At 38.8% G+C, this 20,004-nt stretch overlaps 1 protein-coding gene across 1 annotated transcript in view; it reads right to left on the bottom strand.

The window, feature by feature from the left end:
• The window catches only part of utrn (utrophin), a 326,192-nt gene that overhangs the window by 44,802 nt on the left and 261,386 nt on the right, over window positions 1–20,004 (bottom strand). Inside the window, exons 69-70 of the mRNA XM_074685643.1 lie at window positions 18,850–18,961; window positions 9,340–9,476 (exon numbers count right to left, since the gene is read on the bottom strand). Coding sequence (XP_074541744.1) covers window positions 9,340–9,476; window positions 18,850–18,961 — 249 coding nt within the window. The remainder of the gene's footprint in view (window positions 1–9,339; window positions 9,477–18,849; window positions 18,962–20,004) is intronic.

The following is a 20,004-nucleotide window of genomic DNA, read 5'->3' on the forward strand; positions in this document are numbered from 1 at the left end:
TACACTATTTCAGTTGTAATTTAAATTAGCTATTATTTTATTGGCTGGCACAACACAAGCTAGCACTAAATTAGTTAAGCTTTTTTTCAACTGTTAAGTTAGCTTGCTTTACTTTTTGGCTTACAATATTTTAGCTGACTTTAAGTTAGCTGTAAAGTTGTTGGCTAGCACTATGCCAGCTGGCATTTATTTGGTAAGCTTTTTTTGTCATCATGTAAGCTAACATTTGTTTGCTAAGTTTTTTGACCACCCTTCTCTATTGTGTTAACATTGCAGGTAACTTTTAGCTTCTTCTTAGCCAACCCACAATGAGCTAGCTAGCATCTGGATGCAAATGTTGGCTGCAGTTGTTGTCGTAACTTGTAAAACTGACCACAGAGCCCCCATATCTTCCTTCCCATTCATCTTCTGATCAGCTGCTTATTGAAAATAACTGAAACCTTTGATTCTTATTGTGTGATGTTTATGTGCACCTTATTTTATGACTCAAAACTGAAATGAACCTGACAGCGTTTCAGCTTTCCACCTCAACATGACTTCAGAGGAAAGTGGATGTTTCTGTTCAATGTTTTCTAAAGTTTTGTGTTTTGATGTTCTAATTTTCTGTTCCTAAGAAGTTTCATCTGCAGCTATTCTTGGAGATGCAGAATATGAATTGCTGTTTGTGAACACAGAGAAACTCTTTTATCTGAAAACAGAAATAGATGTGTTGTTTCCACAGAGGAGTCTGGATGGGAGCCGTTAAAGCAGCAGCTGAGGTTGACATGCTTTCACCTCCTGCTGTAGTTCCCACACTGAGGGTGGGTACTTCACAGAGACATGCTGTGGGTGGGTGTATTTTTCAGAGTGCAGTCACACTTCAGGAGCTGTGAGGAGAATTTCAAATCTAACCGGGGATCCAGACGAGGAAAAAAAAGCCAAACCGCGGTCAACAGGGTGGAATGATCTGCCTATTCTGAGATAGCGTTTGGTATTTCATGCATCTTTCTGATATTCTTTCAGACAATGTGCTCCTTTTGTTTCTCAGAACAGGGATATCAGGTTCATCTGCGCCATAAATTGATGTTATAGTAGACGCTAGTCTGTTTTCCTCTCACGCAAAGTCACGCATCTTCAGTGACACAACTTTAAATCTCAGATGGCTGCACTCGTAAAGAAGAAGTTTGAAGTGAGGAGAGAAAAACAAGAGTGAAATAAAGCATTGGTAAAATGAGGGAAGGAAAGGTGACGAAAAGGAAGGAAGGGAGGGGGAAATGACAGCAGAGACCTTGTAGATCTGATGGATGTGGCTGCTGGAGATCCTGAGCTGCTGTACAGTAAGATAATGTCCTAGAGGATGCTCCAAATACTGAAAAGTGAGGTTATTCTTCTAAACGAAAAGATACTTCAGCCTTTTTGTCTCTTTGTTTGAACTGCTCTGAATAAACTGGTGCAAGCTAAGTTAAATCATTAGAGGCGGTGATAAGTAGGAGAAAGTCTTGGTTAACAGTGAAATAAACCCACACATAACCCGTGAGACCCGAGCAGAATCGTGAGTTTCTTTTTAAAGAGCTAGCTCAAATGAACTGAGAAAACTTGGACACACTGACTGAGAAAATTAAACTCCTTTGCCAAAAGAGGTGATGTCTTTTGCCAGAAGAGTTTTGTTAAAGTGAAAGGCAAAAAAAAATTAAAGCTGTTCGTCCCTTTGTTATGTGTGTGTGTGTTACACATTCCATTTTCCCGCCTTCAGGGAGTCACATGACCAGCTGCACGGAACTCTCAATCATTGTGACATCATCACCAACTGCTGCCCTCTCAGGAGTGAAACTGACTGAAGTTTAGGAACGTCTCCTCATAGATGCCACACTTTTGACCAAATCTCTCTAAAAATCAGACATTTTGTAGTAAATTTTGTCAGGAATCCATCCATGTCATTTTTAAAGCTGTATCACTTTTACTTTTTTGTGTGGAGGTCTAACTGCCACAGCTTGCGTGGAGCTGGATCCTCCTCTCCCATTTATTCTAATAGGGGGAGATGAAACCGCTTCTTTGGGGTTCACCAACTTTGAGGGCTCATCATTCAAAAATCGCTTAAGAAAAAACAAATTCCCGCATAGCTTTTGTAAAGCAGAGCCCTTTCTGTCATCTGAGCAAATTTCAAGTCAATACCATGTATGGCCTAGGAGAAGATCATTTTTGTTTAGGGCCCAAAAATTTGGCGAAGTTTTACTTTGAAAGCCAAATTTGGCAGCTTCCTGTTTGAGATAGGTCAGGAGTGTCTCCATATAATTTGTGCGTCTCAATGAGACAAAAATTTTGATGTTGGTTTGATCTCTCTACGACATTCTTATTGGCATTAAGAGCCATTTTTGTGTGGCTAGGTGGCGCTAGAGAGCACATTTTGACATGTTGGGGGTCAATTTTTGCATTATATTGAATTTTTGGCCGAATCTGAAGTGTGTGCTGATTTTGGTGGGTTTCTGGGATCAAATTAGGGTTCAGAGAGCAGATGAAAAACAACGGAGTCCTCTCCCTTAGTGCGAGAACCATAAAAAAAACCCTGCGGCGTTTGTTTCAGTGCTTTTTGGGAATTTGTTTTCTGCTAAAAGGTTTCTGAAAATCCACTCAGTCCATCATGCTGCTGTAGTCACTCTGTCACATTTAGCAGCGCTGCTCTCGGCCGTCCCTGTGCTCTCTTTACTCTGTCAGCCATAAAAGACCATCTGCCTGCGCTGACATCTCAACCCGTCCATCAGAAACACAGCGGAGAGGGATGGACAGAGAAATGTTGAGTGGGATGTATCACGCATGCAGCTGAGACAGATTAACCTTTTTTTTATTTTGCTGGGAGGTTAATTTTCCTGTTATTGTTTCGTGCCTGTAAATGTGCAAAAGCCACACAGACACTGTTTTCATCTGTTCCTTTTCCTAAAGCCAGATTCTGAAATAAACAAAATTTAGTCACTAATTTTCTAACCCACGTTAAAACCCATTAGCCTCTCCGTGAGGTCTAATATCTCGTTACGTGGGGTAAAAAGCAAAACTAACACTGAGTGGGAAAAACCATTAGAAGCCTTCTTTGGTATTATCAAATATAGCCGTGACCAATCCACAATCCCATCCACTGTGAAATGAGGCAAAGATCTAAGTGGGAAGCGGGAGTAGGTGGTGTTTTTGCGCTCTCAAGGTGGAGAGAAACAAAGTGGGTGGAAATAAAAAGAGAAATGATGATATGCGGGTGGAAAGAAGAGAGGGAGGGAGAAAGTGCATTAAGAGGGCAATTATACAGCAGACAGTCTTATTTTCTCCTCTGCTGTTACACACCACTTTAAAAATGACTGCTTTCCACAAGTTAAGGCAGCTAATGGAGCCGGACTTAACATTTTTTAATATGGGTCGATGTTATTCATGATATTTGGGTGATGGAGAAACTCACTTTGACTTAAAGACTTGAAGAACGGAAGTTTTAATATGTTCAACACTTAGGACCACTAATACATCTTCATTTAATTGTAAAACATCCAACCTCAAAATATGGATTTTTCACTTTATTTACGTAAGTAGGGACACAGACACGCAAATAAATGAAAATGACATTGCTCCTATTTTTTTCATTTTATTATTTATTTATTTATTTTTTTATTATTATTATTTATTTATTATTATTATTATTATTTATTATTTATTTTTATTACATTTTATTTTCCATTGTTCCTAATTGTTTACCTGTCATTCTATTTTTTCCTTACAGTGGCTTAACTTTCTATTAAATTTTGAAAATTTTGAAAATTAAAAAAAAAAAACTTTAAAGAATTTGCAATTTTTTTTACTCTTTTGGAATTTCAAATATTTGCAATTTTTTTTTTTTAATTTCAAAAATTATTATTTTTTTGAATTTCAATAATTAACAAAATTTTTGCTAAATCCAATTTTCACTTTTTGAAAAAAAAGGACTTTAAACAATTATTATTATTTTTTTAAATTACAATTTTTTTTAATTTTCAAAAAAAAATATTGAATTTGATGACATATCTTGATTTTATCGCTTAACTTTTATTATTATTATTTTAGTTGTTTGCTTGATGCCTTGCCATATATCAAGCATGTATTAAAGCTGGTACGTTGTCAGTTAAATGAATTCATCTACACAGGTTAAAATCTGTTTTGTTTTGTTTTTTTTCCCCCAGATTTGTCGTTTTGTAGATTTAGTTTTGGGCTGTTGATGTTGAAGAAGGTTGCAGACTTTATTGACGGATGAGATAAAGATTTAGTTCAATAAAATGTTATCTCAACAATTTTACGAGGAGCCACTGTAAAGGGCCATATTAAGGGTCCAGAGCCACAGGTTGAAGACCCTTGGTTGAGAGGCAAAACATGTTTCAATTTTGCTTTAAATAAAAACTTTTAAAAAAAAGAAAATTTGATATGAAGGGGAAGTTTAAAATCTCTTTCAGGTTGCTGTTGCTTCATTTTGTTTTGTGACTAACAAACCGTTCCTCTAAATTTCTGACTTCATCACTGAGGTGAAATCTTGGAACAGTCCTTTTTCCCTTACGACCAACCTGACAGTGAAGGTTTTGATGTTTCCTTATCTGCATAATTCCTCTTTTCAAGCAGCAACCTCGACTTTGTTCCCCTTCCAGAAAAAAAATCCATTTCAATTTAGGTCACAGTGTTCATGTTGGTGAAAATGAAGATGGCAAGTACGCCAATACGCTGTGACACTCCAGATTTAAAACCACTGCAGTGTGCTTAGCATCCTTTAACATAAATCCTCGGAGTGGGCCAGATCTCTGAGACGGCTGAAAGCTTGGAGTAACATGTGGATGTTTCACCGCTCTCAGCTGAAACTGCAGTAAAACAGATGCTGAAGCGATGACCATGAAATACTCCTGGATCCCTCCAAGTCCCTGCTTCTGTGTTTCCAGAAACGGTCGCTCACAGGTTTCCAATGATCCCTCTACCTGGCTTCTGAGGCATTTATCAGACAGGCATCTCTGAGGGAGTTATTTTTCAGAGAGGAGGGGAGGTGAGAAGAAGCGTGGTGGGAGGTGAGGAGGAGGACGGTGAGATGAAGGAGGGAATGCAATTCATCTGAGACGTGACTGTTGGGGAAATCCATGGAGGGTGAACAGGTGAAAACATCTCTGAAAGTGTGGGTGCAGACGAGGTGCAGAATAATAATCTGAGAGAGGGTTTGATTAGGAAAGCGTGTTGGTATAAGTAATGAGGAAAGACTGACTCCATAGTTTGTGGAGCAGAACTCAACAATGAGTCATGAACACGCTCTGGTTTTCATAAGAGCCACAACTCAGTGAAACACGCTCCAGAAGGCAGAGAGGAGGAGGAGGAGGAGGAGGAGGAGGAGGAGGAGGAGGAGGAGGAGGAGCCTGCCCGGGGGTCTGCATAATGTGGACCTATCTAAACGGCTCACCGGGGGATTTACAGCTGGCAGAAGCCGGGACATAAATCATGAGCAGTCACTGAGTCACTGAGGCGGCGGCTGCTGCAGACAGAAGATCTACAGTGCAGCAGTGCAGCTAGCAAACAGCGACCAACGGACCAACGCGTGAGTAAACACATTAACCTGAGGGGGAATTAACGCTCTGCACAGACTGTGGACGAGTCTCTGAGAGGGCGTCAGACTGCTAACACCTGGGACCTCAGGTGACCTCTGACAAACATTTACAGCGAAGTTTGACCAGTTTTCAAGTTGTGAAGTTTCTGAATGTGACTGCAGCTCAAAATAAGTTTCAAGAGTAAAACTTTTATTCTGAACAAAACTTTTTGGACACTTAAGCATAAGTGACCACTTTTAATCAAGTTTTTATGGATTTAGTAAAATAAAGAGTTGTCCGTGTCTTAAGTAACCTGTGATGCCCTGAAGCAAACTTAAAGAGACAGTTCAGTTTTTGTGAAGTGGGGTTGTATGAGCTCTATGTGACCACTAAGGACATTAGATACAGTAGAAAGGTGTCTCCTCTCCCTCAGTAAGACACAAACTGTAATCGATGGTGACGAGGAAATAGGCGCTAACAGGGACAGACGGTACCAAATTCAAAGGCTATTTTCTCTGCCTACAAGAACTCAAATCAAAAAGTAATACCACAGTTTAAGAGTACGCTACATAAAATATTTTTAAGTGCATTAAGTCTTCGGAAATATAAACATTTATCCGGACCTAACTAACTGATCATGTATCCTTCCGCGCAGCGCTAGTGCGCTCCGTCCCCCCTCCTCCTTTCAGCAGTAGGGAATGTAAACAAGCTATGCTTCGGACGCTGGTTTTAGCCTCGTGTAAGTTTGATCAAGTATCGTAATTCTTTAGTTTGTACTCTAAGGATTGTGAGGCAGCGTAGGAAATTCAAAATGAGTGACTATGACAGCGACGATGAAGTTTCATTCACTTTGGAACCAAAAGGATACCTGTATGAACCGGAGCACACAGAAGAAGAGCTGCTACAGATGGAGACTGAAAGGAATACAGAGGAAACATCCACGGACACTGGACTGTATCTAATGTCCTTAGTGGTCACATAGAGCTCATACAACCCCACTTCAAAAAAAACTGAACTATCCCTTTAAAAAGTATTTCTCTCTGAAAAACTGGTGAGCCTTTCTGAGAATTCATCCAATCACATGTTTCACAACATCAAGCTAACAAACGATAACTACTAAGGGTTTTTTGATTTCATTGGTTGATTCTTGGGACCAAACCAAAGGAGAACGCTGCGTTCCATTTTTACTTGCAAGTCGGAATCCAAGAGGGAATGCCGAATTGGAAGCCCCCCCCAAGTCGGAATTTCTGATTTCAAAGTCGTAGCACCCACACCACCCCCAAGTCCCAAGTTGGAAATTTCACTTCATGGGTAAACTGTAATTAAGCTCCAGTTACTTTGTTTTTGTTTTAGAATTTTGTGCGTTTGTCACAAGGCGTATATATAATATTATTTGATGTTTACATACAGAAATACTGCTGTTACGAAAAGTTTTTCCAACTCGGTAACTGGGACGCTGAACTCGAAAAAGGCAACATTCCCACTGCCGACTTCCCAGCTCTGAGAACAAACGGAACGCAGCATAAGTGTTTCTTAAAGGGCTCTGAAAGCTCTCTCAGGAGTTGTTGTGTTGTGTTGGTTTTGGTGACCCCTTTGGGTGACTTTAGGGATATATCTGTCGAGGAGATGAGGCTCTAAACCGTTCATTCATTGTGGAAAGAAATGGATGAAACAAATTTTTTCTTTTCTCTAGATAAGGCAGCGTTTTTGCAGAGTTATGAGGTCTGTGATGATTTAAAGCTTTGTCTGAGTATCATCTGTAAAAACTACTAATCTCTGTAGAACATCTTCAGACTAGAGATGCACCAATCCCAATCAGGTATCAGGTATCAGCCTGATCCTGCCCCTCAAAGCTGGATCAGGTATTGTTATGAAGAGGCTAATCCATGGTGCTCTTGGCCACTTGATTTAAAATATTTCCTCTGATGAACTTTCTTTATTTTTTGCTACAATTGAATCGTAATTTCTGTTCATTCTGAAGCTTTGTTTTTACCAAACCGCTGGTACTGAACTTCACACTACTTTGCACCTGATTGTTGTTCTCCAGTACTCATGTTTTTTTTTTTATTTATCTATTTATTTATTTTTTAGTATTTCATTAGAACTTTAATATTTTAGTATCTCAGTTTTATAGCATTTTATTATCTGAGCAATTGTTTTTACTGTTTTTATCTTCTTGGAGTTGTGATTTTAGCATTTTAAACAGTAGACTTTTGAAATTCAATGTGTAACACGGTCTGTCTGTGCTGTCTGTTCTCATTGGTGACTGCTCTTTGCACCTTTAACTGCCCTTCGGGATAAATATTTTTTTTTCAGCTGAATTCAATAAACATTCAAATGTTTTATATATTTAATAAATATCAACTTCAGTAATTCTATGTACACCTTTTTTCTACAGTAGGGCATACAGGTTATTATTTAACATTGGTATCAGATCAGGATCAGGATCAGTCGATTCCCAAAGGCCAGGTATCAGTATCGGGACCAGAAAAGCTTAATCGGTGCATCCCTACTTTGAACTGTAGCTTACGGGATTTAAATTAGCCATAACTGTAAATAAATGTCTTAATAAGTCTCTTAATGTGTTCTCATCCGGCATTTATATCCTAACACCAAACAGCAATACTCTGCTCAGTACAATTTAGTTTTTCTCTGGTTTTGTACTTATCACTTACCTTATACTTACTGATACTAACTGATATGACTTATTCTATTCCATATCTAACAATATAATTTTACGTTGTGACCCGTTTTGTTCATATTTTTAAAAGAAAACTCAAGACCTACCTTTTTAATCTGGCTTTTAGCTGATCGTATTTATTATTATTTTATGCTATATTTTAACTTAAATTAACGCTTTTATTTTGTTTTATTTCTACATTTAAGTTAAGATTTTTTAATTGGAATTTTATTCTTTGTTTAATGCTTTTCCTTTTTTAGCTGATTTTACCATGCACCTGAATTTTACACTTTCTCATTTCATCATATTATTTATCCAACTTTTATTATTAATTGTTATATTATTTCATTTATTTTGGTACTTACATATTTACTTGTCTTACCCTCTAGGATTTTTTGAGTATTTTTTACATTTTTATTTATTTATTTCTAATCAATTAATTACTGTTTTAGTTTAAGCTCCTGTGTTTCCTCATTTCATTAATTCAAGATGGCATTTCCTCAGTCCTCTAATTCTAACTCTGAATGTGGTTTGGGGGAGGGGGAAATAACGGGGGTCTTATGTTTTCATAATTTTTTTCAATTACGCAATTTTCTTCTTTTAATTCCACTTCTTGTTATTTCATTTTATTTATTTATTTTTTGTAAAGCACTTTGTATTAAACAGTCCTGTATGAAAAGTGCTATACAAATAAAGTTTGTTTGATTGATTGATTTTAGATCTTATTTTCCAGCTGCTGTGAAGAGCAATGGTGACACCAAATTTCTCCCTGGGATTAATAAAGGATTCCTGATTTCTGATAGCTTGAGGGTTGAATCCTGATTACTTTTAAATGTTGTGGAAAGAGGAATAACCTAGAGTAAAATAACTCCTTCTGTTTTTAAACTAACGTCTAACTACCAGAGTGAAGCAGGAGAGCGCTAACATATCTGCTTCTCAGTGAAGCCTGATATTTGGCTCATTCTGTGGGAAGATGTGAGCTGAACTCAGGAAATGAAATTTAACTGTAACTGTTGAAAAACTAATTTTCCTGTGTAGGTCATGAAGAGGTATCAGTCTCAAACAGCTGAAGGGAGTGTGTGCTGTGATGTGTTTGTGACGTGTTCTGGCCCTACTCACGTTTCCAGGTTGTCCCCCTCCAGCACCGTCTGGACCGGCAGGTAACCGAGCCGAGGATGTTTGGCGAAGTACTTCTTGGATCTGAACTTGTTCTTCAGCACTTTGGTGAAATCTCGCATGTCCTCGCCTGAAGTGGTCTGTCAGAGCAGACAAAGAGACGACACAAAAAAAGAGCATCATTTGCTGTTTTTCAGGACGCGTTGGTGCACTTTGGGCCGTCTGCTGTGCACACGCGTTCATGTGGAAGAGAACGTGTTGTGTTAATGAGATACTTAGCGAAGGTGTCTCTGCCGTTTTCTGCCTCGCAAGCAAACAGCAAATTACCCTGAGCGCTGTGACCAGAGGGGGAGAAAATCCCTTTGCAGAGGATTCAGACAACAAACACACACACAAACACACACACACACACACACACACATATACATCTCCATTGAGTTCCCTGGGCTTATTGACTAATCCACACAATTTGAGACGCTCGCTTGAGCAACAGCTTCAACAAAGACTCCTGGAACGGCCTGAGCAGAAGTTTGTGAGTGTGTGTAAGCTTCGTCTTTCTCCTTCATCCTGACTTTCCTTTCACAGGTGAGCGACGACGCAGCTGCAGATGCTAAAGTTCAGAAAGGAGAGATGTGGAGTGAATCTGAGTCAAAGCTCTCAGCCTCCAGGTCGCTCCCTCTGACGTACGCTGACCGTGAAAACACACTGAACACAGCTTTGGAAAGGCTGAAATTACAGTAATCAATACAGCACAGTTTCAAATTGTGCTTTCTTCAATATCACAGAAAAAAGAGCCCATTGGAGCTATGAAAATACTGCTCCTATAAAAGCCAGAACTCAATAAAAGAAAGCAATATCACGGCTGTAAAACAAACAGCACAACAAAAAACTGAGAGGGAATCTTATTAAGAGTCTTTGAAAAGCAACTTTACGTCTTAAACTCCCCAGGTCCTGTTTTTGAAGTTGCATTATTGAATATGAACCAGCTGTTTTCACAGGTACAAAACTGAAACTCAATTTGGAAAGCGCGTGGGAAAGGTTACGACTACCTGTTTGTTTTAGGAGAAAGAAAACTTTCACTGAGTGGAAAAAGTTGATTTCATTGCTCCTGGCATTTCAACATTCAATAATTTGATTTAACAAAACTTCTTTCATTTTTTTGTCATGCTACTCCTCCAACAAATTTTCACCAAGTCTCACCATTCAAACTTTTAACTGTTCAGCATGTTCAGGAGATGTGTTCTTGTACTTTTCACATTTCTAACCTTCATACTTTCTAAAATATTCAACATTTTCCAGTTTTTTTTGGCCCATTTAAATGAGTGGAGATGATCATCGCTATGGAAACCACACAGCTGATGATGTCATAAGGGGTTCCGGAGTTATAAGGGTTATAAAGAAGACTGGTGCACATCACTAATATAAGGGGCTGTGGTTAGGGCTCAGCATTAGCATTAAGCATTTTCTGCAAAGAAAAATGGCCGCTAGAGCAAAAGGCTCAGTTCAGTCGAGACACTCTTAGAGATACTGTAGTTTCATATGACACAGGGCTCCTACAGCTTCGGGCAAGTTAAATTCAAAGGGTTTAACAGACTTTTCGATGCCATTTGACATATAAGACACTAGGGATTCACTGATACCAATCCAGGTATTGGTGGATCAGTGCCCCTTAAAGCTGGATCGGTATCGTAGGGAATGGGCCGATCCATGGTGCCGATCCAGGTGACCAGCTTTCTCCCTTTTCTTTTTCACCAGTGCTCTTGGAAACTTGATTTGAAATGTTACCTCTTCGCACTTTTATGTTTTTTTTTTCTGAATTACCAGTCTACAGGGTAAAAATTATTACTATTGAATATTAATTTCTGTTCATTCTGAAACATGTTTTTTACCAAACTGCTGGTAAACGTTTAAATATTTTATAGTTTGAATAAATATTAACTTCAGGAACTCAATATACTTTTTTTTTTTTTACCTTTTATCTAAAACATTACCAGACTTATCCCTCATTAGGACATACAGGTTGTTATTAAACACTGGTTTTGGTCATTACCTAAAGCCCAGGTATCAGTATCAGTATCGGAACCAGAAAAGTTGGATCGGTGCATCTCTTAAACACACCACATCAATTACACAGGGTCAGGGGCAATTAGTAGAGTCCCAGCTGCAACCACATCAAAGTTTGTTGGTTCCACTATCGTGACTGCATGATGTTACCATCAGAGTCACTCTGTAAATTACTTAGAATAAATAAATAAATTTTATAATTCATTTCAGGATTTGGAACTATTTACAATCATATTATCATGTGTTAACATTTTTTAATTTTTTAAGTCTTAAGACTTAAGACAGATTAATTTAAGACGTTTTAAGGACGTCTAAGTCCTTGATTTTAGATTCATGAATTCAATACCTTTTAGGATTTTTTAAGGATCTGCGGGAACCCTGTGATCACAATTTTCTTTCCGATCACTGATCTTTAAAAAGCCTGACCTGCCAATACCGGTTTTATTTTTTATTTTTTATAACTGACAGCATACACCTTCAATGTTCCAAACTTATTTTGTTAAAAATCATTGAACAATACCTGTGAAACAATAAAATCTTTATGTTTCAACTAAAGCAACCAATTAAGTGTTTTGAGTAGGGATGGGGACCTTTCACATTTCAAAGGATACGGTACTGATGCCCAGTTCCTGGCAATTAGTACAGGTACTCAACGGAATCAAGTTTTGGTACTTTTTTGAGTTTATGTAGTAAAAATGACCAATTTCTTAATTAATCAAACATTAAAAAATCAATTAAACATATTTATTCTCCAATATATAACCTTGTAACGGAAAATCACCGACTCTTCCACTCCCTCATAGTGACAAAGATGCGTTTAGGTACCTAAACATGGTACTTTTTTGGTTTACATGAATTGGTACCTGGTACTTTTGACAGAATTCAGTCGGTACCTATAAATGTACTTAATTTGGTACCCATCCCTCGTCCTGAGTTTTAGGTACCAGAGCAAAAAGCATCAAAGGCTGTCAGACCTTCCTGGAGGACTAAGATCAGTTTCTTATGCAAGGATGGGCCGATTGCTGACCCACAAAATTAAGGAAATTGGCACCTATCAGTCGGTGTGTGACTAAATGAAAAGCTAAACAAAAAGCTAAAAAAAATCAATCAGTAAGATCGATAAGAAAAGAAAAGGCAATAAAAAGGGGTTACGAGGGGAAAACAGGACAGCAAATATCAAAAGACAATATTAAGAGTGTCAATAGAGTAATGATAATATCAAAAGTGATGAAAAATAATGAGTAAGAGATAAAACACAAAAAAAAAACTAACAAGAGAGTAAAACTGACGTATGACAGGAATAAAAGAGATAAAAGGTAAAAGATGAGATAAAGGACAAAAAGGGTATCACATAAAAGCAAGTCTGTGAAGGGTATCACATAAAAGCAAGTCTGTAAAATGAGTTCTTAAAAAGGAGGCCTTCGCCAGAAGATCTGAGGCTGAAAAAAGCTGAAAGCAAGACCCATGAGTGCTTTAAAAGAAATCAGTAAAACCTTAAAACTATTTTGAAAATAACAGGAAGCCAGTGATTGGAGGCTGAAACTGGAGCCATGTGAAGCCGTTGACTAAAACCAGTTAAAAGCCGAGCTGCTGCATTTTGCACAAGTTGAAGGTAAGAAAAGGATTTTTTATTCAAACCAGGGAGGAGAGAGGTACAGAGGCCAGCCTTGAGAAAATGAAAGCGTGGGGAGAGTATTTCTTTGATTTTCGAGATTGGACTCATGTGATTTCTGTCTGTTGTATCTCGGTTACTGACACTGGATCATCTCAGTGTTTGTAATTGTGAGATTTGAGTCATTTCGTTTCCTTCAGCTCAGTAAAAGTCTGCTTTTATCAGATCTGGAAGCTTTTAAATGCAGCATCGATTGCTCCCGCCGTGCCGATGCCTCCAGGTCGTTGTTTGTGCTGAACATAAGCTGCTGCAACAGTCGATTGTGTTTGGCAACGCACTCCTCAATGATGTGCTTTCATTTGGCTCCGTTTCCTCCTCCCCGTATCCTTACACGTCCTCCAGTTGTGTGCGAGCGGAGGAAAAGCCCGCGGGGGAGCACGCTGCTGCCACAGCTGTTCTCCAGAGAGGCGGCGGTGATAAGTTGTGACCGCTCTCTGGCAGGAAGTGAGCTCAACATTAAGGCTGATAAGTTCAGATATTTGCTGAATCAGTGCACGAGATATTTCAGGAGACGTCTCCAAACTCCTCTGACTGGAAAACGCAGATTTTTGTTCCTCTCTGATGTCGAGGCCAATGTGAACAAACTGTAATCAGATTTATTCTGTTAAGGAGCGCAGACATCTCTGCAAGATTAAAAGTTGGAAAGATACTTTAGCTATAATTCAGGGAGGCTCTGCTTTTCATTAGTGTGAGAATTTGAGCAAACATACTTTCATTTCACGGGGATGTGCAGGATCGGAGCAGAAATCCTGATAAACTTCACTTTGATTAAAAAATCTGAGCGGAAATGTTTCACCCTCTGAAATCAATGTTTATTTCCTCCTCTCAGATAAAGTTGAGGATCAGTAAAACTGTGAGAGTGATTAATCCCCCCTTCAGCTCAGTAATAATCTCCCACCAGCGTTTGGAGTGTTTGTTGCCGCAGCAGAGCTGGAAAACGGCGGCGTATCTCTGCGCCGTCGCGGGGCAGCTGCTGGGCGTCTTAACTCAGGGAAGAGCCATCATGGCTCCCCGCAGCTGCTCCTCCACAGTCAATATCCGTCCCATTTGCAAAATTGAAAAAGCAAATTAAAAAACAGAAATGAGAAACGTCTCCGCTCCAGTCGCTCAAAGTTTGACGTTAAGCAATATTGAAAGTGTTGGGCCCACAAGTGTGCGCCTCCTAATTGAGAAAGGGAGCAATGTTCAATTTTCCCGGAGCTCCCTCTTTTCTAATATTCTGCTCTCCACGTAGCAGTAAAGTGAAATATTGCTTTCTGGCAGGAAAGATAAAACAGACCTCAGGGAGCAGAGAGTATTTTACCATTTGTTCATGTAAATGCAATAAAGTCAGAGGTCCACGGGGAGGAACGAGCCGGGGAATCAGCTGAACAGAGACGCAGGCGGAAAGAGAAACAAGTATGAGCTTGTTTTAATCAAAGTGGAGGGAGAGGAGACTCAGGATCCTGCTGTGGATCCAGGTTACAGGTGTGGGACTGTGAAGGTTAGACACAAAAACACGCTGAAAGACTTCGAACTGACAGAAAGGAAACAGTAACTCAAATAACCACTGGTTACAACCGAGGTCTGCAGAAGAGCATCTCTGAACACACAACACGTCCAACCTTGAGGCAGATGGGCTACAGCAGCAGAAGACCACACCGGGTGACCCTCCTGTCAGCTAAGAACAGGAAACTGAGGCTACAATTCACACAGCAACACCAAAACTGGACAATAGAAGATTGGAAAAACGTTGCCTGGTCTGATGAGTCTGGATTTCTGCTCCACATTCAGATGGTAGGGTCAGAATTTGGCCTCAACAACATGAAAGCATGGATCCATCCTGCCTTGTATCAACGGTTCAGGCTGCTGCTGCTGGTGTAATGGTGTGGGGGATATTTTCTTGGCTCACTTTGGGCCCCTTAGTACCAACTGAGCATGGTTTAAAGCCCACAGGAAAAAAAGGAAAAAAAATGGAAATAGGAAAGAAAAAGGAAAAAAAGGAAAATAGAGAAAAAAGAAAGAAAAAAATAAAAAAGAGAAAAAAAGAAAAAAATGAAAAAAGAAGAAAAAAAAGAAAAAAAAGAAAAATTTAAAAAAGGGAAAAAAGAAAAAAAGGGGAAAAAAGAAGAAAAAAGAAAAAAAGAAGAAAAAAGAGAAAAAAGAAAAAAAAGAAAAAAGAAAAAAAGAGAAAAAAAAAGAAAAAGAAAAAAAGAAGAAAAAAGAAAAAAAAAAGAAAAAAGAAAAAAAGAAGAAAAAAAGAAAAATAAAGAAAAGAAGAAAAAAAGAGTAAAAAGAGAAAAAAAGAAAAAAGAAAAAAAAGAGAAAAAAGAAAAAAGAAAAAAAAAGAGAAAAAAGAAAAAGGGAAAAAAGGAAAAAAAGAAAGAAAAGGAAAAAAGAAAGAAGAAGAAAAAAAGAAAAAAAAAACCAAGAAAATAAGTCCACAGCCTACCTGAGTATTGTTGCTGACCATGTCCATCCCTTTATGAGCACAGTGTACCCATCTTCTGATGGTACTTCCAGCAGGATAACGCTCCATGTCATAAAGCTGGAATCATCTCAGACTGCTTTCTTCAACATGACAATGAGTCCCCTGTACTCAAATGTCCTCCACAGTCCCCAGATCTCAATCCAATAGAGCACCTTTGGGATGTCGTGGAACGGGAGATTCTCATCATGGATGTTCAGACGACAAATCTGCAGCAACTGTGTGATGCTATCATGTCAATATGGACCAAACTCTGTGGCCGGTGAGTGTCTAACCAGCTAAAAACATTCAAATCTCTGCTTTCCCCGTCACCTCTGGTGTTCCTCAAGGCTCTGTTCTCGGGCCGGTCTTTTTCATAATCTATCTCCTCCCTCTTGGTCATATTCTCCGTCGACACAAGCTTCATTGTCTCTGCTATGCAGACGACACCCAGCTCTACCTCGAAACCAAACCCACCTCCACTCTCCCTCCACGGCATTGACTCAAAACCATCTATTCCACCTGGCCTACTCACTTTGATATCCATCTTACCTTTTAAAAACAATTTCTTTGAAACTTTAATACAGATCTTTTTTTTAAACTTTGTTTGTTTTAGGTGTGCCTTATGGTGCGGAAAATTCGGTACGTCCAGAGCGATAACCTCCAGCTGCTGAAACTGACGCAGATGTGCGAAAACTGGAGTTCACCGAGCATCAGTTTGAAGGGAGACCCACATGTATTGAAAACCAACAGCAATGTTTGCATAAGACAAGATGACAGACCTGCAGTGATACTGAACATGTTTAATTTACAGTGTTGTTGAGTGTGCGCCCCATGTACGGGAGCCAAAGCCCTTATATGCAGCAGTTGTTGATTCAACTCTGAGTTTAACTTTTTTAAAATTCCTTGTAACATCAAACAGCCTGATTTTATCAACATGTGACTGACTTTGGAAATTTGTCCCTGACTTTACTAATCACCTGAAATCACTTTGATCTAAGTTTCTCCTTCTCCCCTTTAATACAAAACACATAAAAAACAACCTAAAACTGATAAAACAGGACTTGAACTGGATGCACTCCCTGCTTTTGGTTTTCTTTCACAGCTTGGCCTCGAAAAATTATTCACTGTTCCAGTTTGAACAAAGAAAGTTCTGCAAAGGCAGAACAGCTGTTTGAAGGTTTGTTTTTCTTTTTCTTCCTTTATTTTTTGAGGAGGACCAAACTTATTGATCTTGTAGCTTCATCCTCAACCTTTGAGGTGAATTGGGATGCAGCCGGCATGCTAGGCTTTGCTTGGTGTGCAGAACTTAAAAATTACAGCATTATTTAAAAAGTACAAAAAGGAACATTGGAGATGGACGAACATACGACCAAAATAAAAACATATGTTTATTAGATTTAAAGACTGATTGATGGAGTTAATGATACCCTGGGTTTGTCCTTAAGTTTGCACCAAGATGCTTAGAGAAGCTTGTTAAGACTCATTTCTTAAAGCTTTGGCAAGAACATGACGATTGAATACGCATCACGATACTTGGGTCACAGTATGACAGTATCAGGATATATCACAATATGGTGAAATGTTTTGATATTCGACACAGTTAACCAAGAAAAAAATCGAGATGATGTTTATGTAAATCCCACGATACTACACAAAACTGAAAGAACAAATTAAGTCAAAACTATTTGATTGATGTAAATTTTCTATTTTGTTTTTGAAATACTGGAAGTCAAATGTAGAGTTACATAAATTTACTTAATCTGAAAACATAAAGTGAATCAAGTTTGTCACTTAAACTACTGTGACATTAAAATGTGCTTGAAAAATAGGCTAAAATACGATTTTTTTTAAATAATATTTTTTAGGATTTTTTTTTTCCAAAAATATCAATATTTTATGAAACCTTTTTTGGAATTTTTGGAAGACAAGAAAGCTGAAATGATTTAGGGTATTAAAGTTGCTACTGCCTTTTCAGTCATGCTTTTGTTTGAATTAATTGTTTTTTTTTTAATTTTGTTATTATTGTTGTTGTCAATTTATTTTTTTATTTATTTTTTTGTCATTTTTTTCTCTGTGTCACTGTATGTTTTTTATTATTATTTTATTATTTTACTGTTTTGTTATATAGTATAGTAATACATTATTGCTATTGTTACTTGTATGTTATTAATTTTTTATTTTTATTTTTTTATTACATGTTAAAATTTAATAAAATGTTTTAAAAAATCAATATTTAGAGTTATGATATCAATATTTTATCAGAGGTCAGAGTACTATGATAAACTGCTGTATCAATATTTTTTTCACATCTATAGCTTCCATGCTACTAACAGTTGAAATAGTTCATAGAGCTCAATCAGTTTACATGGGACCACTGTTAGCTCAGTATTCATCATTTCTGCTGTTACTATGTTTGTCTTTAAGCCAATGAGTTCAACTTAGGGTTTTTTGTATTAAGGTACCAATGTTTATTTTTATTTATTTATTTGTTTTTATCTTTTTTTTAATTTGGTTTAGTATTTATCACTTATTTTGCTTCTTGCAGCTGCTTTATCACTTATTCTATTGTTTATCTACCGCTTATTTTATGACCTTTTTACATCTTATTTTCCAGCTGCTGTTCTCTGTGAAGAGCAATGCTAACACCAAATTTCCACCTGGGATTAAAAAATGATTTCTAATTTCTGATCAGCTTAATCTGATCCAGACTGGAGCCACACCGTCTCTGTGTACAGATGACTTCAGGGCCAAACACAGGTTTGTGACGATTTAACACATAAAAGGGTTAACTACAGAGTTAACTGCTTGTTTGTTTCACATCTTCCTGCCCAGCGACCACAGATTAAAATTAGCTCTGTAGCTAACTCTGGTTCAGCAGCTTTCTTGTTCTGCCTGGTCCCTGTCATAATAATACACTAATTAAATAAATAATAATTTTAAAAAAAGCATAAAGCAAAAGAAAATCCCACCACAGGCTTCTCCAAACTGGACTTTACAAGCTGGGTCTGATTGCTTCAGGCAAATCATCCAAAAACACACGTCACAGTTTCTCTTTAACAGACGCTGATTTCACTCGTGGCCTTCGTGGAGGAGCGACAGGACGCCGTTCTTCGTATTCTGGGTCAATCTCTCCTCACGCTCCCATCGATGGAGTGAATCTTAATTTTCAGGTAGAAAAGATCATTGATGAGCCGTAGAAATGAAGCTGAGCCATAACCAACGCCTGAGTTTGGATGTGGGTTTAGAGGATGAGAGGAGTGTGTGTGTGCAGCAGGATGGAGACATAAGATGATTGGTGTGTGTGTGTGGTTGTGTGTGAGTCCCTCACCGGCGTGCAGTACTCCACCATGGGGTAGTTGAGCTTGTGGCCCTTGGCGGTGCGCCCAGAAAAGAAGCAGCTCTGACACACGTCGTAGTTGAAATGCTTCAGACTGCGATACCTGCAGAGAGAGGAGGAGGGAGGAGGAGGGAGGAGGAGGAGGGAGGAGAGGTGAGAAGGGAGATAAGTGGAGGAGTGGAGTGTGTAGATGTCACTTTAATGTCTTCAGGCTCTGTGTGTGTGTGTGTGTGTGTGTGTGAGTGTGTGTGAGCTCGACATCATGACTCATCTCCAGGCAAAACTGGGCCCTCCTAGAGAGCTGTCAATCCTCACTGTCACACACACACACTCTCACACACACACACTCAGAACAGCCTCAATATGCTGACAGTGTGACAGACAGGCGGATTTCAACCTAAACACAACAACGTGACAACACCAGAGGAAAATGTGGTCCTGAGCGGCGTGCGGCGTACAGCGGCGGCGTCTGGAGCCAGGAGGCCGTTTAGTGGCTAAATAGAGACAGGAGCCATTCAGACGTAATGGCCCGGCTCTTTTATCTTCCTCTCCTCGCCGCCTCCCCCCAAGGTGAGCTGACTGATGAGCTGCGAGAGGCGCTCATATATCAGAGGATGCTACAGCACACACAACACGCCGAGTCCGATGCACCATTACGCTCTGACACGCAGCGTATTACCGCGGCGAGGAGCCGATCACTCACCTTCAGAGGGGAAGTGATGAGATGGTCGTTAATTAATGAGTTTATCTACAAACACGTGTGGTTAATTACGGAGCCTTTGGTGTCTCCTGTACAAAGATGCTGTCCTCACATCAGGTTACAACATGTTTGACGTGAAGTGCCTCAAAGTTTCCAGCTCATGAATCTGACGTGACCAACTGTAAGGACTGAGACATGCTCAAACCACTAACCCTTGATCCTTAATCCATCAGATTAAGCTAATTAAGTTAAACACATGTCCAATAGTTTGAGATATTTTGAGGAATGAGTTTCCCTAAAGTGCTTTAACTAATCTGCTCAGTAACAGCTCTTGTATCTTGCGCATTGCTCATGCTTTCTGTGTAAATTAGGTAGTTAGCTTTTAGCTCACATTAAAGCGTTTGGTTTGTATTTCAGCCTTTAGCTCGTTTTTTAGCCTTTAGCTT

This window comes from Halichoeres trimaculatus, unplaced genomic scaffold (assembly GCF_033239565.1).
Source record: "Halichoeres trimaculatus isolate MK-OKI-2021-1 unplaced genomic scaffold, fHalTri1.1 fHalTri1_scaffold_13, whole genome shotgun sequence".
Taxonomy (NCBI): domain Eukaryota; kingdom Metazoa; phylum Chordata; class Actinopteri; order Labriformes; family Labridae; genus Halichoeres; species Halichoeres trimaculatus.